Source organism: Amblyraja radiata, chromosome 27 (genome assembly GCF_010909765.2).
Source record: "Amblyraja radiata isolate CabotCenter1 chromosome 27, sAmbRad1.1.pri, whole genome shotgun sequence".
NCBI classification, from domain to species: Eukaryota; Metazoa; Chordata; class Chondrichthyes; order Rajiformes; family Rajidae; genus Amblyraja; species Amblyraja radiata.
The window spans coordinates 28,224,854-28,250,334 of NC_045982.1; the positions used below are offsets into that span (position 1 = coordinate 28,224,854).

At 43.3% G+C, this 25,481-nt stretch overlaps 1 protein-coding gene across 5 annotated transcripts in view; it reads left to right on the forward strand.

Annotated features, from left to right (window-relative positions):
- inpp5b (inositol polyphosphate-5-phosphatase B) overlaps nt 1-25,481 on the forward strand; it is a 139,139-nt gene that overhangs the window by 63,438 nt on the left and 50,220 nt on the right. For 4 of the 5 annotated variants that reach the window (XM_033045465.1, XM_033045464.1, XM_033045466.1 and 1 more), the window contains 4 exons: nt 16,710-16,800; nt 19,736-19,804; nt 23,204-23,371; nt 24,470-24,571. In XM_033045465.1, the coding sequence (XP_032901356.1) occupies nt 16,710-16,800; nt 19,736-19,804; nt 23,204-23,371; nt 24,470-24,571 (430 nt within the window). Of the gene's footprint in view, nt 1-14,787; nt 14,904-16,709; nt 16,801-19,735; nt 19,805-23,203; nt 23,372-24,469; nt 24,572-25,481 lie in introns of those variants that run through there. The other variant, XM_033045468.1, reaches the window with a different exon arrangement.

Below are 25,481 nucleotides of genomic sequence, written 5' to 3' on the forward strand. Positions count from 1 at the left end.
GAGTAACTCAGCGACTCTGGAGAGAAGGAATGGGTGACGTTTCTGTCGGCTCTCGGCGGCGCTCGGCTCTCGGCCTCCTTGCGTCCTTGCGTCACCGTGCCTGGGCGCCGCGGCCTCGAGCCCGGGAGGTACCAGAGATGACGGAAGTCTGCAGGCCGGATGAATACGGAAACAAAAGTATGCCTGCGGGCCGGTTGATTTCGGGTTACGTGCCGCATTCGGCCCGGGGGCCGTAGGTTGCCGACCCCTGCACTAAGTCATAAAACACGCTTGCACCGAAGATGTGATTTCCGCTTTGGATAGATGGAGGATGATGTAATTCCTGTTTACAACTTATTTATTGTAGTGCCAGGAGATTTAGTGTCAGCCTTATGAGGTGTGTTTACCATTGGGTGAGCCTAGAAACCAGTTTATAATAGTGGTGGTGTCACTGCAATGACGTGATTGCAAGTTGGGGCTTCCCTGAGGAAGTCCCAAGAGAGATCACGAAGAACGTGACTGAAGTCGATACCTCTAATTACTCACTGGCTTCACTCGATTTGGAGTTTGGGAGGAACAGAGACATTTCCATCTGCATCAAAAAAAGACACGAAGTGCTGAAGTAACTCAGCAGGTCAGGCAGCATTTTTGGAGAACATGGATTGGTGACGTTTCGGGTGAGGATCTGAAACTGTCCAGCACTTTCTGTACTTTTGTGTAAATCAGCACCAGTACAAAATCTAATTTTGCAAGTGACTGAGTGGATCAAAATTCACCATTTGCCATTATCAGTGAACAGAATATCTTTATACCAATCATTTGTGTCCATCATAGTCTATAGTGCCGACTATAACTTCCGAAATTGTTAGTTTAGTTTAGAGAAACAGCATGGAAACAGGTCTTTTGGCCCACCGTGTCCACTCTGACCAACTATTACCCCAATACTGGTTCTATGTTATCCGAGATTTTCATCCTACACACTGGGGAAAACTTGCAGGAGCCAATTAAACTACAAACCTGCACGCCTTTGGAATGTGGGAGGAAACCAGAGTACCCAGAGATAACCCACACGGTCACAGGAAGAATGTGCAGCCTCCACACAGACAACATCCGAGGTCAGGATCGAACCCGTGTCTCTGTCGATATGAGGCAGAATAGCAGAATGTGCAGCTAGCACTACAGATTGGTAATTAATTTCAAGACATTCTATAAAGGGAGCTTCAGTCTTCAGAAGGATATGGATAGGACATCTTACTTTTCCTGTCTACAATACCTCTTTGAGAACTGTTATTCCCAAGAACAAATTGCCGAATTGGAGCATAGCCTATCCATTGATTGTTTGGAGATAAATTGGTGAGGCTCTACTTCCAATATGAAGTAGAGCAGCGGTAGAGTTGCTGCCTTACAGTGAATGCAGCTTTGGAGACCCGGGTTCGATCCCGACGACGGGTGCTGTCTGTACGGAGCTTGTACGTTCTCCCCGTGACCTGCGTGGGTTTTCTCCGAGTTCTTTGGTTTCCTCCCATACTTCAAAGATTAGATTAGATTCGTTTTATTGTCATTCAGACCTTTCGGTCTGAACGAAATTTTGTTTCCCTGCAGTCATACATATAATTTTTAAAAATGGCAAAAACACACAATCAACACAAATTTAACATCCACCACAGTGAGTTCACCAAACACCTCCTCACTGTGGTGGAAGGCAAAATCTTAAAGTCTCTGTCTCTTCCCCCTTTGTTCTCCCTCTGCGCCGAGGCGACGGTTCAAACTCCGCGGGTGGTTGCTGCCTCCGCCGCAACTCCAGGGCCGAGTCGGGTCTCCGCCGCTGCTGCTGCTGCTGCCGCCACCGCAGCTTCTGTGCCGAGCCGGGTCTCCGCTGCTGCTGCTGCCGCCGCTAGAGCTTCGGGGCCGAGTCAGGTCTCCGCTGCTGCTGCTGCCGCCACCGCAGCTTCTGTGCCGAGCCGGGTCTCCGCTGCTGCTGCTGCCGCCGCCACAGCCTCGGGGCCGAGTCAGGTCTCCGCTGCTGCTGCTGTTGCTGCTACAGCTCCAGGGCCGAGCCGGGTCTCCGCTGCCGCTGCTGTTGCTGCTACAGCCCCAGGGCCGAGCCGGGTCTCCGCTGCCGCTGCTGCCGCTGCTGCCGCCGCCACAGCTTCGGTGACGAGTCCGGTCTCCGCTGCCGCTGCTGCCGCCGCCACAGTTTCGGGGCCGAGTCAGGTCTCCGCTGCCGCCGCTGCTGCTGCTGCTACAGCTCCGATGTCGCCAGCTCCGCCATTAGGCCTCGGCGCAGACGGAGACGGGGAATACGACCGAAGAAAAAGTCGCATCCCCCGAAGGAAGAGACCAAAACATGTTTCTCCCACCCCACCCACACACATACACAACTTAATAAAACAAAATTAACTAAAACATGACAATGAACAAAACGAAAGAAAAAAACAGACGGACTGCAGGTGGGCCGCAGCTGTTAAGCCAGCGCCGCCATCTTGGAAACATGGCGTACAGGTTTGTAGTTTAATTGGCTTGGTAAATGTAAAAATTGTCCCTAGTGGGTGTAGGATAGTCTTAATGGGCGGGGATCGCTGGTCGGCGCAGACACGTTGGGCTGAAGGGCCTGTTTCCGCGCTGTATCTCTAAACCAAAAAACACTAAACTCGGACTACTTTACACACTGTTTTCCTGATTTACAGCTTTCTTTGAGTTACACTTTTATTAAGACACCCCAAGTAATTCCTTCCATATATTTCTACATACTTCACTGTCTTGAGATTGTGCAGAGCAACATCCCGTTGCACCACCACCTGTATGAAATACAGCAGCAGCTTTAACTGGTGAGGATTTTTCACTATTTAGGAGTTAGTTGATAAGATGGAAGTGAGAGCAAAGTTTATGAAAGTAGCTGTAGTTTGTATGTTGACATCAGAAAAAGACAGGAGCAGGAGTAGGCCACTCAGCCCTTCAAGACTGCCTTGCCATTCAGGATGATAAAAAATATGGCTACATTTGGAGTGTTGTATGTAGTTCTGGTCACCCCATTACAGGAAGGATGTGGAGATTTTGGAAAGGGTGCAGAAGAGGTTTACTGGTATACTGTCTGGATTAAGAGGCATTAGCTTTAAGGAGAGGTTGGACAAACATATTGTTTTCTCTGAAACGCTGGAGGTTACGGGGAGACCTGATAGAAGTATATAAAATTATTTCAAAAACCATTTTTCCCAGGATAGAAAAATCGAAGACTAGAGATCATGACTTTAATGAGAGAGGGGCAAACTTTAAAGGTGATATGCGGGGCAAGTTATTTGTTACATTGAGGGTGGTAAATGCCTGGAATGCGTTGCTGGGGATGCTGGTTGAAGCAGATACAATAGTGGCATTTAATAGACTTTTGGATAGGCATATGGATATGCAGTGAATAGAGGGATGTGGGTTGTGTGCCGGTAGATAAATGATAGTCTTGGCATCTTGTTCAGTACAGATGTTGTGGGCCGAAGAGCCTGGTCGTATGCTGTAAAATGTTCTATGTTCTTCTGTGCCAGTTCCACTTAGTCCTCAATTCCCTGACAATCAATTAGTTTCAAATAGGATGATAGATTTAGCAACAATTGTGAGGAACAGATTAAAAATACCCTTGTGTAAGAAGGAACTGCAGATGCTGGTTTAAACCGAAGATAGACACAAAAAGCTGGAGTAACTCAGCGGGACAGGCAGCATCTCTGCAGAGAAGGAATGGGTGACTTTTCGGGTCGAGACCCTTCTTCAGACTGGTTAGGGATCAGGGAAACGAGACATATAGACAGTGATGTGGAGAAATAAAGAATAATGAATGAAAGATATGCAAAAAATTAACGATGATAATGGAAACAGGCCATTGTAAGCTGTCTGTAGGGTGAAAAAGAGAAGCTAGTGTGACTTGGGTGGGGAGGGATAGAGAGAGAGGGAATGCTGGGGCTATCTGAAATAAGAGAAATCATTATTCAGTGCTGAACTAAGTCGTATTCAATCTTCAGGACGTGCCGAAGAACATGTCTCTTTGGCAGCTACTTGCAAAGATCGCATCTACATGCCAGCTACTGCAAGAATTTACAATGCACACAAGGTAAAGGCAACACTGAGATGGCACAGTCCGTTCTTGAGCAAGAGACAAGAGAATGTTATTGTCATGTGTCCCAGATAGGACAATGAAATTCTTGCTTGCTGCAGCACAACAGAATATGTAAACAATACAGAACAGGAGATAAAAGTTCAATGTGTCTATATACCATAGACCATATATATATACACAATAAATAGATAAAGTGCAATAGGCTGTTATTATTCAGTTTGTTTGATGGCAAATTTAATAGCCTGTATTTTATGGAACTTTCACAGACAATATTAAGGTGTTTAAGAAGGAACTGGAGATGCTGGAAAATCGAAGGTAGACAAAAATGCTGGAGCGAAGGAAATAGGCAACGTTTCGGGCCGAAACCCTTCTTCAGACCAATGTTAAGGTGTCTCTGTGTAGGAAGGATCTGCAGATGCTGGTTATACCAAAAATAGACACACGGTGCTGGAGTAACTCAGCGGGACAGGCAGCATCTCTGGATAGAAGGAATAGATGGCCTTTTGGGTCAAGACCCTTCTTCTGACTCTTCTTCATTTAAGGTGTCGCTGCTCTTTTACACCAATAGAAATAAAGAATAACCTTTAAGCACAAATAAATGACATTCTCAAACCTATCTGAAATGCCACAATAGAGGCCACGTTGGCCCTAATCCCTGCTTCTCTCATGAGATTATTGTAAACAACAGGTCGATTGTGCCTCTGGATAGATGGAATGTGTGCACACTGGGAAACGGAGTGGGGGGGGGGGGGGGGGAGAGAGATGGGAGGTAGGGTATTATTACTTGCAATTTTGGGAACAGCTCTCCAACCTTTTGGGAGATGAGGCTCGTGAAGGACACTGGCAGAGGTTTCCTCTGTCGCAGGCAGCAGGGACTGGAGTTAGTTGTCACTTGTGCAAGTACAGTGAGGTGCTGGTACAAATAAAATCTTGCTTGCAGCAGCATCATTGGCTCAAAGACTCAAAACAGCACACACAAACACATACATAAATTCGACAAGACAATCAAAAGAAAAAAACTGCAATAACAGGATATTAGTGTAAACGCAATCGGAAAACAAGTTCATAGTAGTGCAAGAAGTGGTCGGTTAATATTCCGTTTGTGAGGTACGATAAGGTTGTGCAGGTTGGTTCAAGAACATGATTGCAAACTAACGGTTCCTGAACCTGGTTGTGTCGGACTTCAGGCTTCTGTACCTTCTGCGTGATGGTAGCACCAAGAAGAGGGCACAGCCTTTATAGTTGGGATCGATGTGATAGATGCCGATCTCTTGAGGCAACACCTCATGTAAATGCTTTGGTGGGGAGGGTTGTTCTGGCAATGAACAGAGCTGAGCCACGGAATTTATGCATCAGGCCATGCTGCAATCGCTTGGTTAACATGTTAACTGTGTTGTGATCTTTTTTACCTTGGTGGTCAGGTGATCAAACTAGATTATTTACACTGCGGTAGGATGGAATTAAGGGTGCTAAGGGCAGGGATATGTTTGAGGAGGCCATCAAAGTATTTCTTAGTTCACAAGTCATAGGAGCAAAGTTAGGCCATTCTGCCCATCGAGTCTACTCCGCCATTCAATCATGGTTGATCTCTTTCCCTCTCAACCCCATTCTCCTCCCTTCTCCCCGTAACATCTGACATCCTTGCTAATCAAGAACCTGTCAACATCTGCTTTAAAAATACTCAATGACTTGTCCTCCACACCTGTCTGTGGCAATGAATTCCAGAGACTGTATCTCTGACCATGATACGTTCACTGCTCAGTGACATGGGGCCTTGGGTGTTTTGCTGTGGCTGTGTTCAATAGCCTAAGAAACCTATTTACGTCAGGGCGTTGCTCTCTTTCAATTTACTATCTGTTCTTGACGTGATGAGTTTTCTGCTGGATCTCTGCCTTCGGATGTCTGCAGACCTCTCTCAGTTTCCTTAAGGGGAGGTGACATCTCCAATCAAAATTGTTAATCAGGGCAGCCCATACACTGTGGACATGTTGAGGCTCCTGTTGGCTTAGAGTTGATATGTTTGCCATGAAGTTTAGTTTAGAGATACAGCGCGGAAACAGGCCCTTCGGCTGACTGAGTCCGTGCTGACCAGCGATCCCCGTACATTAGTTCTATCCTGCACAGTAAGGACAATTTACAATTTTTACTGAAGCCAATTAACCTACAAGCCTGCACGCCTTTGGAGTGTGGGAGGAAACCGGAGCACCCTGGGAAAACACACGCGGTCTCAGGGAGAACGTACAAACTCCGTACAGACAGCACCCGTCATCATGATCAAAGCTAAGTCTCTGGAGCTGTAAGGCAGCAACTCTACCGCTGCGCCACCGTGTCGCCCTGTTGCCTGAGAAGGATTATCGTTGTGGTGTCCTTGAGAGGTTCAACATCAACCTTTTTGTGGTCAGATGCTGATGTTTTTGAGCCTGATTGCTGGAATGTTTTGCTGCTCCACAGTGGATTAGGTGATGTCCAGCAGTCATTGGTGACCATCAAATCATCGGCGTTTTGGATACCATTGTGTCATTGTCTATCGGTTCTCAGTACTTGGACGGAGGTTGCCATGAGGTCTTGTATTCTTGTTCCTAACAAAGCAGGGTATTGGTTATGACAAGACTGTGATCCAAACATTGTGTCAAGAGAAGAATGACATTTGACTAAACCTTCCCTACTACATCTTTTCCAGTTATACCTGAGCAGTGGTTATGCCCACTTCAATATCCTGCTGCTGAAATCATCCAAGATGATCAAATGATCTCTCTCTGGGGTGGGTGAATGTTTTCCATGTTGGTGTGGAAGTTCTCCTTACCTTCAGCCACGGCTTGTTAGCACTGATAAACACAGTGTCGATTTCATAATGGGAGGAGTTGAGTATAGGAGCAAAGATGTCCTTCTGCAGTTGTACAGGGACCTGGTGAGACAACACCTGGAGTATTGTGTGCAGTTTTGGTCTCCTAATTTGAGGAAGGGCATTCTTGCTATCGAGGGAGTGCAGCGTAGGCTAACGAGGTTAATTCCCGGGATGGCGGGACTGTCATGTGATGAAAGAATGGAGTGACTAGGCTTGTATTCACTGGAATTTAGAAAGATGAGAGGGAATCTTACAGAAACATATAAAATTATTAAGGGAGTGGACACGCTTCATGCAGGAAACATGTTCCCGATGATGGGGGAGTCCAGATCCAGGGGTCACAGTTTAAGAATAAGGGGTAGGCCATTTAAGACTGAGATGAGGAAAACCTTTTTCACCCAGAGAGTTGTGAATCCGTGGAATTCTCTGCCACAGAAGGCAGTGGAAGCCAATTCACTGGATGTTGTCAAGAGAGAGTTAGATTTAGCTCTTAGGGCTAAAGGAATGAAGGGATATGGGGAAAAAGCAGGAGCGGGGTATTGATTTTAGATGATCAGCCGTGATCATATTGAATGGCAGTGCTGGCTCGAAGGGCCGAATGGCCTACTCCTGCACTTATTTTTCTATTTTTCTATGTTCTAAATACAAATGGATGAATTTGTTGTTGTGGGTCAACGTCAGACAAAGTCCAGAGAAGTTGGACAAATAGTCATGCTCAGCGTAAAATGTGTACATTTCAAAATGATTGTATTTGTGATAACAAAGTCAAATCCAAAAGTAGAAAAGCGAATGTTCCACGTACAGCATAACTTGTGTTATATTTTGCGTGGTATTGCAACAATGATTGACTTGGCTTCCTTGTGCTAAATCACAGTACTAATTGCCTTCATAGATGTTTGAAGAGTGCTGCACTCCTGCAGGCGTATGTCTTTGAAGGCGATAATGCAGAAGTGAGTCATTCTGTAAACTGTTCCAGTGCCAAGAGTTATCAACTTGCTGAGCAACCTCACCTAGGAGAGGTTGACATGTAAAGTTGTGTAGCAACTGTGGGTAAAATCAAATATTGTGTGGCTACTTTAACCACCTGTAAATACAGTAAGTAACGAGGTGGAGCAGGTTACCTCAAGAAACACAAAGAAAATACAATTGCATATTCTTTATCTGACTATTTTTGCTTTGTAGTTTTATGGGGTGCAGCTAGCCAGTAAGCTGAGTTAGACCTGTTGACAAACTCTTGTGTAACTCCTTTACATTTGCATTGTAGACTTTGTAGCCTGGTGTTATTGGTTCATCCATTTTTATAATATGGATGAGGCATTCTTAACTTTGAGTCTTTGAATGTCCAGCTTGCTTGATATGTGCTCATAATGAATGGAAGCTGGTAGATTTGCTTGCTTAAACTGAAGATAGACACAAAATGCTGGAGTGGGACAGGCAGTGGGACAGGCAGCATCTCTGGAGAGAAGGAATGGGTGACGTTTCGGGTTGAGATCCTTCTTCAGACTAGTCGGGGAAAAGGGAAAAACGAGAGATATAGGCAGTGATGTAGAATATAGAACAAATGAAGGAACGATATGCGAAAAAGTAACAATGATAAAGGAAACAGGCCATTGTTAGCTGTTAGCTGGGCAATAAACGGGAACCTGGTGCGACTTGGGTGGGGGAGAGATGGAGAGAGTGAGGGAGTGCAGGGGCTGCGCAATGTTAGAGAAAACATAATTGATACCACTGGGGAACAGCGTCTCATATTTCACTTCGGCAGCTTACAACCCAGTGGTATGAATATTGAATTCTCTAACTTCAAGTAACCTGTGCACTCCCCCTTTCTCAATCCCTCCCCCAGCCAAGTTACACCAGGTTCAGTTACTTTGATCTTTTCAATATTTTGCTGAAGGAAATTGCCACTCATTCACTGCTGGACTTTTACACTGATTCTGATAGTTTAGATACAGCTGAGTGGTCTAGGGTGTCGGTGAGTAACACGGTCAATATATCAATTTCCATTCTATCTTCACAAGGAGGGAAAGAACAGGAAAGTTTGCAGAAGAATGAGAAATAACTGCAGACTGAATATCCATGCGGGTTACAAAATGGTTAATATATTTGCAAACAGAAAAAAATAGTGATTTACGAATCTGTTTGTGATTTGTAAAGGCAATCTCTTATTCTGTTTGTTTAAATATAGATTGTATCCAATACCAAACGCAGATGTACCTTTGTACTCAATGTTTGTTTTCATGTGTTCACAAGATAATGTGCTAATTCTGGGGAAAAGTCTCTCAATATTCTCATGTCTGTGTTCTCTATGGTAATTTGCGACCTTTTATAAAGTTAAGTTCTGATAATAGACTTGTAAGAATTGATTACACATATCGAAATATATTGGATTTTTTTAACTAAAGGATTAAGCTTAATAAATTTAGGTCATTATTTATTAATTGTATCTTGAGATACGTGACAATTATCTTTAATTTGAAGTTGATAACATTACCAACGTATCTTGAGTGTTATCTGTTTTACGAGTAAATGTCAGATTAAATATTTGTTGATAACTCTTCTTAGACTTCAGTTCACTGCTCCCTGCTCTGCCATCAACTCCCACTTCTCCCTTTCCCTGAATATCTGAACAGCCTTGAGAACAATTTATTACAAGACATTAATTTTGTATGCTGTCTTTATTGCCGACAGCAGCAGGCTTCTAGTTCATCTGCTTTATGGATTTGATCGCCCAAAATTTGGAATAAAAATTTAGCACCATTTCTCTCTGCGTTTTGACTGGGCAACAACTTTTCCACTACTGAAAATGAGCAAAGGGGGCCAGGAGTTTCAAATTAGTTTATTGTCATATAGATCAGGATGCAGAGAAATTCCTGTTTCACATGAAGCTTAGTTAAGTTTAGAGATACAGCACGAAATAGGCCCTTCGGCCCACTACGTCCGTGCCACCAGCGATCCCCGCACACTGATACTACCCTCCACACTAGGGACAATTTAAAATGTTACCAAGCCAATTAGCTTATAAACCTGTACGTCTTTGGAATGTTGGAGTAAACCCAGAGAAAACCCACGTAGGTCACGTCTCGTCTATACTTGGTATTGCTGATGTAAAGGAAGCCAAGAAAGCCACATCGGAAGCACCAAATACACAGTAGGATGTGGTCAGAGGAGATGCATGCGAACCTCGGTCATACCTGGAAGGGCTGCTAGGGTTCCTGGGTGGATGTGAGGGAGGATGTCTAGGGACAGGTGTTACATTTCCTGCAGTTGCCGTGGAAAGTACCTGGGGGAGGAATGGTTTGGGTGGGAAGTGATGAGTGGGCCAAGGAGTTGCGAAGGGAGAGGTCTCTGCTGAAAGCGGTGGGGATGGGAAGACATAACTGGTGGTGGAATCACGTTGATGTGTTGGATGCGGAGGATGGCCGGGTAAAAAGTAAGGACCGGGGAACCTGCCCATGTGTCCTCTGTGTCTCCAAGATTTGCTCTTGCTTACCCCCCACCCCCTCCAGACTGAACCAGGATAGAGTGTAGGTTGAGCCGTAGCTGAACAATGCGCAGCTCCACCCGAATCAGTGAAGACTATCTCACCTTGTCATGTTCCAGAGAACAATGGGGTTTCAGAAACTGGGTATAGCAAGGAAGTAGTCCATTTGTTAATCTGCAGAGATAAATCACTACCAGCATAGTTGAAAAGTTTAGGCAGATTAATGCGCAAGACTTTATCAGGTTTCATTCCTTTCATCTCATTATTTGTTGACATTATGACCTATGGAAACTAGGAATGATGGATAACCACAGTTATGTTTTAAGCATTTCCATTATCTGTTACACTGTAGTAGCTGATGGTTATGGATGTGGGTCTTGGGGTACTTTAATTAAATCTTGGATCATCAGCAAGTACTCTTATGTCAGACTACCATGGCCACTGTGCCTTGAATCTGAATACCATTGAGAAGTACAGTACCTACTTTTCTCAATTATCTAATTCAAGTTCAAGTTCAAGTGAGTTTATTGTCATGTGTCCCTGTATAGGACAATGAAATTCTTACTTTGCTTAAGCACACAGAAAATAGTAGGCATTTACTACAAAACAGATAAATGTGTCCATATACCATGATAAATAAATATATACACACATGAATAAATAAACTGGTAGTGCAAATAACAGAAAGTGGTTGCTAATAATCAGAGTTTTGTCCGAGCCAGGTTTAATAACCTGATGGCTGAGGGGAAGTAGCTATTCCTGAACCTGGTTGTTGCAGTCTTCAGGCTCCTGTACCTTCTACCTGAAGGTAGCAGGGAGATCAGTGTGTGGCCAGGATGGTGTGGGTCTTTGATGATACTGCCAGCCTTTTTGAGGCAGCGACTGCGATATTCACTGCCACATTATAAATGGTTCCACGCTGAGACTAACTACCGTTTGATTGATGACTGACCCAAAATATTTGGAATATCTTCTTCAAGTTGATAGGTTTATTTTAAATAGGATGAACTTATATTTAATTTAATTTTTTGCAACAGTGTAAACTCATTTCCTAGGCTTTCCACATTCTTTCTGGTAGCATTCATAAAAAAATCTCTCCAGCTTTGTTAAAAATGTAATTCAGACAAAGTTGAAATCTTATTAGATTGCAGAACAAATAAATTTATTAGTACCCATACAACTATATATTTGTGAGGTTGGTCCACGTTAAAAAAAAACAAGTTTCATTGTTAATATGTTAAATTTAAACACGTTTCAAGCCCATAGCTGCAAATTTTGATGTTTGCTACATTTCTGAATTTTGCTTTGTCTGCAGATTGAAATGAAGCTTTTTACGCCAGGTCTTAGATTATACATCACTAAGAACCTGGGAAAAATAATCATCTTGCGGAAAATGGGCATTAACCATGTTTCCCTGTGTTCGAGATCTTAGTTAACTTTCTATCATTTTACTTTAAGTCGTGTAATTTCTAATTTTGCAAATAATATGATAATCAAAAATCTTTCAAATGGCACATGCATGAAATCAACCATACCATATCCATCAATCCTCTCAAAGAACACAATTAAGTTTGTCAAGTAAATTTGCCTTCAACAAATTTGTGTTGAGTTTCATTATTAAACTTTACTTTTGCACGTTCCATGTCATTTTGCCAAGTATTTTTCAGGCTAATTTCCGGATTATTGTCTCCATAAATTGCTTTGCACTGAAGTTCGGCTGACTGTCTGGTAATTGCTTTTTTTTTGGAAACGTGGTGGAACATTTGCAAATATACAATCCTCTGGCACCACCCTATACTTAAGGGAAATGAAGTCAAACCTCATTCATTGCCAGCCACACTTCCCTCAATAATTTAGGATCCACCTCAGATTATATATTTTGAAACCCCATTATTTATTTCCAATGGAAAGATTCTCTAATGGTTTTCTTCAATATTTCTCCCAGTCATATAGCATGGAAAGAGGCCCTTTGGCCTAACTCATCCAGACTGACCAAAATGCTCCATCTATGCTGTAGGAGGGAATGTTGTACTTTTCCCATACCCTATGTCTGACTTCACTCAGATAGGCACAGACAAAATAAAACAGCTCATAGATCAGTGGTCAACAAAGGTGTTCCTGTTTACCTGCATTCGACCAATATCCCACCAAACCATCTATCTGTCCATGTGACTTTCAAATGCTGTTTTCGCACCTGCTTCAACCACCTTCCCTGGCAGCTGGTTCCATGTACCTACTACCCTCTGAATGAAAAACCTGCCTCTCAGGTTCCTATTAGATCTTTCCCGTCTCACCTTAAATGTATGCCCTCTGATTCTTGATTTGCCTACCCTGAGTAAAAGCTATCTATTCAACTCATGATTACCTCCACTTACCTCTAAAATATGACTCCCTCAACCTCATGTGTTTCAAGGAATAAAGTTCTAGTCTGTCCAACCTCTCCCTATAGCTCAGGCCCTCTAGTCATGGCACCATCTTCGTAAATCTCAGCACACACTTCAGTTTAGGGTGATATTAAAATATATCAGTACATCTTTACAATTTCTATTACTTTATTGATCCCTACGTGTAGACTTTCTTTGCACCAAATGTCACATACCATTTGGATGTGATCACTTGCACCAGAGTTCCTAGCTTGATCCCAACCAGTGGCATGTATTTCTGCGCAGCATTAATTATTTTGATTTGGCATCTGTTCCAAATTTTTAGGTGGTGTCTTGAAGAGCTAAAACCTAGATAATCAAATAGAACCTGTTCTGATGCAAAATGTAACAAAGGATAGTTGTATTTGTGTCGTTAACTAGGGATACACTTTGAAAGAAGCTTGGAATAAGCCAGAACACAGTGATTTAGTTTAAGATACAGTGTGGAAACAGGCCCTTCGGCCCATCGATTAGTGATCACCCCGAACACTAACCTGCACATTGGTGCCAAATTACAATCTATACCGAAGCCAATTAACCTACAAACCTGTACTTCTTTGGAGTGTGGGAGGTAACCGGAACACCCCAGCTCCCATACTCCCACAAAACAGTCACAGGGAGAACGTACAAACTCCGTACAGTCACGACCCGTAGTCAGGATCGAACCTGGGTCTCTGGCGCTGTGCTTCTATGCTCCCTATTATTGTCTTCTGGTGCACTTGAGCCCGCCAGTAGTTGAGAATGAATTAATGGTAACCACAAACTGTTTTGGATGTTATCTCGCCCTGAATTTGAAGGAACTTTTTCAAACTTTGGGCATACTTTTGTCTGGTGTAATGAGAAGGTGTTGTTACCAGTCAACATATTTATAAGGTGATTCTTACTATTGAGCAAGCACAGTAGATTTGTGGTGATCATCATCTCAAGTGGAATGTTGGTACAGTATAAATATTCTAGACAACAAGTATGAGAGGGAACCTTTACATTAAGAAGGGGAGAGGTGGTTTGCGTTCCAAGAAATTGGAGAATACAATTTAGCCGTTTTGTGATTTTTTCCGTACGCAAAGCTGCACACGTCAAGAAGCCGGTTTAAAAAAAAAAAATCTTGCTTTGATTTATCTATTTTTTTCCGACATAAAGTGGCACAGTGGTGATTTTGCTGCCTCTGAGCACCAATGACCCGGGTTTGATCCACACGTATGGTGCTGTCTATGTGGCATTTGTGGGTTTCCTCCTGGTACCCTGGTTTCCACCCACATCTGAAAGATGTGCGAATTGGTAGGTTTATAGGGCTTTGAAAAAGGGCCTGTCCCACTTTCACAACCTAATTCACGACCTTTTTTACTCGTGGACATTTTTCATCAGGCCCATAGAAAAAACGCCCCGACCTACTTGATGCCACGGGTACCTACGACTAGTATCACGGCCTGCTACGACCTACCTACGACCTCCTACGACCTCATGACGACCATGCTGCGAGTATGAGTCAAGGGCAAACTCGGCAGAGGTCGTGAAAATGGGACGGGCCCTTAAATTGCCCCTAGTGTGTAGGGAGTGGATGTGAAAGTGGGATGACAGAAGGAGTGTGAGTGGGTGATCGATGGTCGCCGTGGACTCAGTGGGACGAAGGGCCTGTTTCCCATGCTGGTTATCTTAACTAAACTAAACCAAATACCACAGGAGTGAATTTTAATCTGCAAAAGTGGAATGAGGGCAAATTGCATTCTCCATCACAAATTTTAAGATAATAATTAGTGAATTCTGTAAGATACGACCAATCCGTGGATGGTTTCTGTTTGAAGGATTTTAACAACAGCGTATTCTAACATCTTTGGCATGTATGTTAGATTCAAGTTTCTGCTTTTCTCTTTCACCCACATTTTGCATAGAAATATCATTGCCCCTGTATAACAAATCATTCCTGGCTAGTTACTAATGGTGCTTTCCTGCTGCTATCTAGCCCTGCCTGTGTACCAACTATTCACTCAACAATACTTTGCACGTATTTTTCTATCGGTGTTGCTGCCACTGCTGCTGCTGCTGCCGTCACTGCCATTGCTGCCATTGCTGCTACCAGTAAGTACTGAACCGCTTAAGAATCTCGTAATTCCGAGAATATATCGTTCAGTTTAGTTTCGTGCTTTTAGTTCGCGTTCTGATAAAATCAATGCTGTATATTGTCTTTCAAAAAACGAGAGGTGATCTCATTGAAACATACAAATTTCTTGCAGAGTCACAAGGAACTGCAAATGATGGAATCGTGAGCAAAACACAAAGTGCTGGAGTAACTCCGCGGGTCAGGCTCAATGGCTGTGGAGGGAATAGATAGGCGACGTTTCAGGTTGGGACCCTTCCTCAAACTGAAAAAGGGTTGCAACTCAAAATGTCACCTATCCATGCCCTCCATAGAGGTTGCCTGATCCACTGAGTTACTCCAGCACTTGGATTCACAAGGAACTGCAAATGCTAGTTTACCTAGTTTACCAAGTGCTGGTGTAACTCAGCGGGTCTGACAGGATCTCTGGAGCACATGGGTAGGTGATGTTTTGAGTCAGGATCCTTCTTCAGACTGATTCTAGTGGGGGGATGGGGGAGTAAACCTGGGAGAGAGGAGGGGCTGGTGAAAGCCTGGCAAAGGATAGGTGGACACGGGTGAGGGGGGCAAGGTTGATAGATTGGTTGGACAAAGGCCAGAGATGAAAAGACAAAAAGTGTGAGATAAGAAGAGATGTGATTTGTGAAGCCAGATGAAGGAATACAGGTGCAAGGGTGGGGGAGATGAGAAATGGGTGCAAATCCACTTTGTTTTTGGCTCACAATTCTTGCAGAGCTTGACACAGTGGATGCAGGTGTGTTTAAAACCAGAGACCACGGCTTCAGAATATCACTATTCAGCTCCATGATGAGGAGAAATGTCTTCACCCAGAGAGCAATGGATCTCTGCAATTCTCTACCCAAGACGCCAGTGAAGACTGGGTCACTGAGTTATATCCAAAACGGATATAGATAGATGTTTGGATATTAAAGGAATCGTGGGATGTTAGGTTAGTACAGGACATTGGCATTGAGGGAAAATATCAATCATGATCATAGTAAAAGGTAGGACTACTTGGTCGAACAAAATCCCCAAACCTTCGACTAACACGAGGGCTTTTGGCCGTCATCTCTTTCCTTCCCTAACACTGACTCTCCAAATCCACCCGTCCAGAAGTGTGCATGCAAAAGATGTGATGCTGATTCAGTGGTGGGTTTAATGGCTGTAACTGTTATGTCTTTGGCACAATAACCACATAATGCAAGTCTAACAGCGCACTATGATTTTCCGCCCCATATTTGTGATAGCAGGCCTAAGATTGCTTATGATCCCTGTACTGCTACATGGACTGCTGCAATGCCATGTGTTGCAGTGAATAGGTTTAGGCTTAATATTGGCACGTGTACCGAGGTACAGTGAAAAGGTTTGATTTACATGCGATTAGATGTACCGTACATAAATGTAATCAAGTCAAGGTAAACAAAAAGGGGACGATCCAGAGTGAAGAATATATGCCTCAGTGTTATAGCGATAGTCCAATGTCCACAATGGGGTGGAGGTGAATTGAAGAGAAATGCGGCAGACATCATTTGGCTTATGTGAAATTGACTTTAGGCAAATATAAGTCCTGTCATCATTTAGCATCTATGACTTCTCAGTGCAAAACATTGTTGACTTTTTAATTTTAATTGATTCATGAAAACATTGGGTCAATTAAAGTAAATCTCTTTTCCCCCACTCATCCCTTAACCCTGCCCAAGCAGCCAATTGAACCTATGCCCTAATTTTGTTCTTGTTATTTATGCTTTCACTCGCATCGATATGATTATCTTTTTGTCAACTTGCAGGTGATTCTGATCTTCTGGCTTCACAACTTGATGATCAAGAGCAGGTCTGCCAGAAAGAAAGTGATGATGATGTTGAATCTACCCCAGAAAAGTAAGAGCCAACAGCATGACAAAGCTGCAGAATGTTTGCATTCATCTCGTTAGGGTTTTGTGTGATTTTGAAAGTCAGTCTTGTCCAGATGATGCCTTCCTGAGGTGTCAAGTGGAGCAACAAGGTGTCTCCTGCCCCAGATTATAATGGGCAGATTGACATGCTGTGTTCCATGGTTTATGATTCATGGCCATAAATGCACTATGCATCGTCCAGCATCTTCCATTTGTGAGCAGGATGGTCATTTATCCATTGACTGTTGAAGATTTATTGACTTTGAGAGAAGCCAGGAGCCATGACAGTGCAGTTAAGAAGGAGGTGGTACATAATAATAATAATAATAATAATACATTTTATTTAATGGGCGCCTTTCAGACATCTCAAGGACACCTTACATAGATTAATAGGAATAAAGACATATAATCAGAATAAATTAAGTAATAAAGACATCACAGAGACACAAATTAAAAACAGAATTCAATCCAAAAACAGAAAATCAAAAACACAATGTGAAGAGAGAGCAGCGGCAGCCAAAGCGCGCCAGCGTCCACTCTCTCTTCACGGCAGCCATCTTGGACACAGACTTACAGGATTACAATTAGACAAAAAAATCATCCCCCCACAGTGGATACCACTGTGGGGGAAGGCACAATGTCCAGTCCCCACCCCAAGTTCACCCCAAAGTCAGGCCTATTGAGGCCACCGCAATTGCCTCTACGGATGCCCGATGTTCCTGGCCGTTCTCACCGGGTGGTCTTGCCCCGGCGTCGGGAGAGTCCTCTCGGCGGCTGGGCCACCTGGAACGGCCGCTTCCTGGTTGGAGACCGCGGCTGCCGAAGCCGACAAGGCCGCGCCGGTTTGGAGCTCCCAGGCTCCCGATGTTAAAGTCGGCGCCGCATCTCCGCACTGCCGCCTCTCCGCACGCCGCCTCTCCGCACGCCGCCTCTCCACTCCGCAGACCCGCAGCCCGGAGATGTTGCTCTCGGCTGTCCAGCTCACCAGAGCTCCAGCGCGGCGACCCAGGCAAGGCATCGCCCGCTCCACTCCGCTCCGCGATGGCGCTCCAGCGCTGTGCCGCCACCGAGGCCGAGGTGCTGGGCGGTCCCCGCCAGGAAACAGCGCTCCAAGCCCACTGGTAGGCCACGAGGACGGGTCGACGGGCAGCCCGGAGAAAAAGCTGCCACACCGACCAGGTAGGGACCTAGAAATAAAGTTTACACCTACCCCCCACATTAAAAAGTCCATATCCCCAACAAACAAAAAACAGGACTCACTAAAAACTATAAAAAAAACAAATTAAAACGGACGGCTGCTGGCTAGCAGCCGTTCACCAAGATGGCTCCTCCTCAATAGAATAGTACAGCACAGGAACAGGCCCTTTGGCCAACAATGACGGTGCCATACACAATGTCAAGATGAACTCATCTCATCTACCTGCCCATGATCTATATACAGGTCCACCACCGATTTTCCAGCAACGGGTGGCCTGACTCCTCCTTTAATCCGGACAAAACCCCTTTCCCAGAAGTTTCCTCGAAATGTCGACCTAATCGGGACTTATATATATGGTCTATGCTATATAGACACACTGAACTGTTCTGTATTTATGCTTACTATATTCTGTTGTGCTGCAGCAAGCAGGAATCTCATTGTCCTATCTGGGACACATGACAATAAACTCTCTTGACTTGACTCTTGACTTCAGTGCCAAGCAGCAGGTCGAACTTCTGCCTGGCTGAAGCCGGCAGATCCGTTCCCGTAGACAACTTCCTTGGTCAATTGGCGGGTAGAATTAGCCGGCTGCGGCCAGGGCTTTGGACCTCCGACCCAGCTGGAGCCGGCAGATCGGTTTCATAGCCGACTTCCGCGCCAACTTTGCGGGTCCTCCCAAGGCCGTGACTTCTGTCGGTCCAGCAAAATGGATAATCTAGAAAGGCTCTGGAACCAAGGGGGCTGGAAAATCAATGGTGGACTTGTATAATTAATAAAGAACATGGGGTACTTTCCACCTGCATTGTATCCATTCCTTGTTCTATTCACCTGCATATGGGTTTGAATGGCTTGTTTCAAAGCTGTATCTTTCAATCAATTAGAATAGCATTTTTAAGTGTACATTGAGGTTATAGAACCATAGATAGATACAAAATACTGGAGTAACTCAGTGGGGCAGGCAGCATCTCTGGAGAGAAGGAATGGGTGATGTTTCGGGTCAAGAACCTTCTTCAGACTGATGTCAGGGGAGAGGGAGGTACATAGATACGGAAGTGTATAGATAAGGAAGTGTAAGGTGTGAAAACGGAACAAAGGGATTGGAGATCAAGGAAAATGTAGAATAGATCATTGTTAGTTGGGAGAAAGTAACAACAAAGCAAACAAATAAAATGTAGTCGGAGACAGTAAGACTGGTCGGAGAACTGGGAAGGGGGAGGGATGCGGCGAGAGGGAAAGTAAGTGTTATTTGAAGTTAGAGAAGTCAATGTTCATACCACTGGGGTGTAAGTTGCCCAAGCGAAATATGAGGTGCTGTTACTCTAATTTGTACTGGGTCTCACTCTGACAATGGAGGAGGCCCAGGACAGAAAGGTCAGGCGGACTGAGCGGAGGTGTTCTGCGAAACGATCGCCAAGCCTGCGCTTGGTCTCGCCGATATACAGGAATCCACAGCTGGAACAGCGGATACGGTAGATGAGGTTGGAGGAGGTGCAAGTGAACCTCTACCTTACTTTTTAAGATCTAAATCTAGAAAATAGTATTTGGGTAATAACATATGAGTGTTTTCCTGATAGCAGAATTGATTTCTGCCTAGTAACCGACGCATGAGCTAAGTGATAAAGTGAATGTAACCAAGTGAGGCAATCTGAGTGTTATCATTACACATAATGCTGTCCTTTAATATGCAGAACTTGCTCAACAAAATAACTTCTGTTGTTTCCAGACAGCCCACTGACCTAGAAGAATTTTCTGAGGCCTCCACCAGTACCGTTACTCAACCTCCTGCCATGGGGTATGTAAACGCAAACCAGTACTGATTCAAAACATAGGCACTGAAAATATTTGAGTTGATTTGTTTTTAAGCTTGAGTTTGGAAAGTAATTTTGCATGTTCTGTCATGTTTATTGTGAATGCACGTATTTTCTTGTTGATTTTTTTTTCCTACTGTTTTCTCATGCTTCATAAGGTTCGAGTAATGTAAGGTGAATGAAGAGTGTGCCCCATGAAGCATCATCTAAAATTAATATTTTCAAAATGATATTGCAATTCTCTGAAGGCTCAATTTTGTTTGAATGGAAATTGATTCAGTGACCTGTTTTTGTAACAGCAGATATTCTTTGATAGTTGGGTTTTCCCATCATGAAATTCAGCTAACTGCACACTGGAGGAACAATTTTAACTGGGCTGTTCATAAAAAAAAAAGCCAAATACGAAAATAATTTGTTGAAATAATTAACTTAGGCGGAGGTTATTACAGGTGGGGAGCACCATCTAACAGTCACTTCGAACAAATACACCAAACACTTTTACATTAAAGCACACCGTATAAATATAATCAGATTCCATGTATGAGCATAAGAGACCATTATATATTCATTTAATTCACTACCTGCAAAAGCTGTCTGGCAACAGTTATAGTGTGACTGATTGTCACAATCAAAATATTGCCTACAGAATGGAGAAAGTGGATTGTAAACTTGTTCTTACTTTTCATAATGAGGGCACCACATTCCTATATCTTTGTTCCAGTCTTAATTTTGTCCATTTATTTTTAAAACAGAGGTGGATATGAATCAGTTATTTTTTCAATACATTTGGAGCAATCCCTGCATGATAAATATTTTGGAGCCCAATTTGTATGTAGTGTTTCCCTCCCCCCTCCCCCCCCCCTCCAAAAAAAAAGTAGTAATGGTTTAGAATATTCAGATGTGGATGAAAGAATGCAATTCGGCACCAATAAAGACTATTCAAAGTCAATCTTTATATCTCAACCAAAACCTGCAGAGTAGGTTATCAGATAAACATCCTGTTACTGTTTTTGCAACTTTGTTGTGCAAAACCTGGACAATAATTTTCTTTAAGTTACAACAGTGGCGACATTTCAGTTTATTTAATTAATTATAAAACATTTTGGCACTTCCGAAGTTTTTAAAAGATGTTGTATAAACTCTCCTTCCCTCCATCAAAATAGTCTAAATTGCAACATTTTGAATTACAGTAACTTCAGTGGTATGAGGAAATTGTCTACATACATTCCTGCAGACTTATTTCTTTCATTTATTTATCCTCCGGTGCATTAGTTTTAAATTACGAACATGTTTAAATCGCCATTTATTTTCCTCGGTTTGCATGCCTACTCATGGAGGATGTTAGCAAGTTTTCTATTGCAACCAGATACATTTGCAATTATTTCTGCAAGTGTTTCCAGAATAGTGTCTCAAGAGTCCAGATTAGCATAATATTTAACATTGGTGACAACATAAGATGCTAATCTCGTACCAGTTTTCTGACACACAACAACATTAATGTCATTGCTGAGCAGTCAATGGCATTGATAAATTCTCATAGACCCAAACTAGCAACTATGTAAGCAACATTTTACAGTAAGCCAAATAAGGATTGGAACATGCATTTGTTTACAATGGTAGCTAATCACCTCAAGAAAATTTTAAAATATAAAATAAATTGTGTTCCATTATTTTGAAATTCTTTGTTCTTTGTGTTTTCATGTATTTGAGGGATTGTCAAACCAGATATATAGAAATAGGTTATTGAGGAAATGGACACTTGGTATGTCATTTAAAACGTGTCTCTTGTATACTATGTAATAACATGTTTAATATGTTAGAATTTTGATGGTCAGAATAATTCAAAATATCAAATTCAAAATTGTGACTGGTATGTTTCCAATCCAACAAGGGGAATGACATAAAAAAAATAAAAGAATGAGCTGCAGGTGCTGGAAATCTGAAATAAAAACAATACATGTTGGAAATACTCAGCAGGTCAGACCCGCAACTGTAGGCAGAGAAGCAGAGTTAAATCTTCAGATTAAACACCCTTCAGAGAATCAGAACTAAACTTTTAGGTCAAAGACCTGACCACTTCACCTTCAGTCTGAATAAGAGTCTCGTCCTGACCAGTCACCCATTCTTTCTCTCCAGAGATGCTGCCTGTCCTGCTGAGTTACTCCAGCATTTTGTGTCCCACTTCACCTTCCTCCAAGCAGCCTCTACATTCCTCAGACCATTCGCTGTAATTTCTGTCACCTTCAAAGAGATTTCACCACCAGACACATCTGCCTCACTCCAGTGACGTGCGGTGAGGTCAATGGCTATGGAGGCACTGGCTAGTATCAGAGCCAGATTTACACACATATGAACCCGATAGAGGTAGCTTAAATTCACCATCCAATTGGCAGGTTGCACAATGACTATTGGATAGGCAACCATATGTTTCATATTTCATATCAGCATTCTTTACAACACACGCTGTATATTTTTATATTTATTTTATTTTATTATTGTTTTTCTCTACTTTTCTTAACAGCTATTTTCATTGGGAGTATGACAGGTGAGGCTCTGCCTACCCTGACCGCACGTCCCAGCCTCACGCTTCCCTTTTTGGTATTTTGCAGCAACCGTTCCCTTCACAACTTCCTGCTCCACTCTTCCCTTCCCACCAAACACTCACTCTCCTTGCAACTGAAGGCGATGCATCATGTATTCTTACACCTCTTCCCTTTCCAGCATCCAGGGATCCAAACAGTCTTTCCAGGTGAAGCACCAATTCACTTTTTCCAATCGTATGTTCTGCTTTCAGCATTCACAGTGTGGTCTCCTCTACAATGGAAAAATCAACCACAGATTGGGTAATCGCTTTGCAAAGCAGCTGTGTTGAGTCTGCAGTAACTTTCAGCTGCCTGTCACCCTAACTCTTCATTCCTCTCCCACTTTAACCGTCTGGTCTGTGGCCTTTTGGATTGTTATGATGAGGCCGAACACAAACTTGAGGAACAGCACATTGCAACATTTCTGTACTCAATATTGAATTCTACCACTTAACATTTCCTCACTCCTCTGGCCCCTCTCCTCACTCCTCCATCCCTCTCTCTCCCCACTCCCCCGGCCTTCTCTTCCCCCCACTCCTCCGGGCCTCTCTCTCTCTCTCTCCCTCCTCAAACCTCCTCCCCTCACTCCTCTGGTCCTCTCACTTCCCCCACTCATCCATGGTGCCACAGACCCATAAAGTTACACAGAATAAAGTTACACAGGTGGATGAATGGGCGAGATGCTAAGGAAGTGAATTTTGTTATGCATTTACTACGATCTGCGTTTGTGTTCCATTCCTTGAGATATTGGAGACATTTTTGGAGACATTTTTTAAAGTTGTGTGTTTCTGTTTCGAGCAGTCCGGAAATGACCAATGACGTTGTCCGCGACGTTGTCCGCGACAAGAATGTGATGGTTACGAACACGGGGCATATCCTTGGCATACCGCAGTTTGGTCTGAGGGACAACATAATCAAAGTTGAGTTGCTGAAACAAGAAGGAAAATACACCTACATACATAATTACAGGTTAGTTTACACGTTCTGTGGACTGTGCAATCAACATTAATTTTCATGTGTATTACAAATCTATAACTTTGTTCTGATGTGCGGTGATGCTAGTTGTATTTAGAGAAATAGCAATGAGGCTCATCAGCTCATTGGGTTTATACAAATTGTTTGTGTGCACCTAATTTGTGAACCCTGACCAGGTGCTATTTGCATGGAATTTGCCCATTCTCCCTGTGACTCCAGGTGCCCCGGTTTCCTCCCACATCCCAAAGATGGCAGATTTGTCAATTATTTGGCCTCTGTAAATTGCTCCTGGAGTGCAGGGAATAGAGGCAAAAGTGGGATAACATAGAACTAGTGTGAACTAATATCAACCGATGGCATGTGTGGGCAGCAGGGCCTGTTTCCTGTTTCAATCAATTAATCAGTCAAGTTATTTAGACAAATTTGGCTTTAACGAATCATTGAATAGACACAAAAAGCTGGAGTAACTCAGCGGAACAGGCAGCATCTCTGTAGAGAAGGAATGGGTGATGTTTTGGGTCGAGACCCTTCTTCAGACTGGTTAGGGATAAGGGAAACGAGATATAGACGGCGATGTGGAGAGATAAAGAACAATGAATGAAAGATATGCAAAAAAAAACGATGATAAAGGAAAGAGGCCATTGTTAGCTGTTTGTAGAGTGAAAATGAGAAGCTATTGCGACTTGGGTGGGGAAGGATAGAGATAGAGGGAGAGAGCCGTGCCTTCCTGAATATTCATACCATTGGGCTGTAAACTGCCTAAGCAAAATATGAGATGCTGTTTCTCCAATTTGCGTTTAGCCTCACTCTGACAATGGAGGAGACCGAGGACAGAAAGGTCCAAAGATCCTATAGCAAGCAAGATTGATCACTCGACGAAGAAGACGTAGTACGGTCATCGGCAGATTCATTTTCGGCCCCATTTCCGTAACCGGCTTCCGTCTCCACACCAAATATCCCATAGCGGAGCAAAGATACTAGTGCAGAGACGGAAGCCGGTTATGGAAACATCCTCATAAAAATAAAAGTTCTTTGGTAAAAATCTTCTCCTCATTTTCAGAATTATAATTTATTAACACAAACTGTTTTCAGAATATTTGCAGGAACATACAACGTGAACGGCAAGTCCCCACTGCAGGACCTGAAGCCTTGGTTGAGTTATGATATTGAACCACCTGACATCTACTGTATTGGGTATGTGTGTGACCACATTGATTCATGCGACTGTTAGTTAGATGTTCCGGTACTTTGGCTTCCTATAATTACGCTGAAACTATTTGCTGTGGTAATAAAATTAGCATCAAAGTACAATAATGTCCCATAATGGGAGCTGCAGTGTTATTTGCTCAGCTTGGAAAGGAGGGAAGAGTAGGAACCTTTGTACTGCTGAATATTTTTCAACACTCTAAATGAAGATTAAACAAATGCACTGCAGATAACTAGTTTCATATTGAACTTGGATCAGAAACATTGTGGGTGAGATGTTTGTCATCTTAACAGGCATTCCAGTATTAGTTTAGTTTATTGTCACGTGTAGCAAGGTACAGTGAAAAGCCTTTGTTGCGTGCGAACCATTCAGCGGAAAGACATTACATGATTCCATCGAGCCATCCACAGTGCAGATACATGGTAAAGGGAATAACATTCCGTGCAAGATAAAGTTCAGTAGAGTCCAATTAAAGATAGTCTGAGGTCTCCAATGAGGAAGATAGTAGCTCAGGACCACAGTGTAGTTGTCCATAGAATGGTTCAATTGCCTGATAACAGCTGGGAAGAAACTGTCCCCAAATCTGCGGGTGTGCATTTTCACACTTTTGTACCTTTTGCCTGATGGTAGAGGGGTGAAAAGGGAATGACTATGGTAAGACCCATCCTTGATTATGTTGGTGGCCTTGCAAGGCATGAGGTGTAAATTGAGTCAATAGAAGGTAGGTTGTTGTGTGTGATAGTCTGGGCTGCGTCTGCAATTTCTTGCGGTCTTGGGTGGAGCTGTTCCCATACCATGTTGTGATGCATCCCCATAAAATGCTTTCTACAGCGTAAAGCGTAACAGCCAATCTTTGCTTTGTGTTTCTACTGCAAACATCAAGGCAATCTCAGCTGT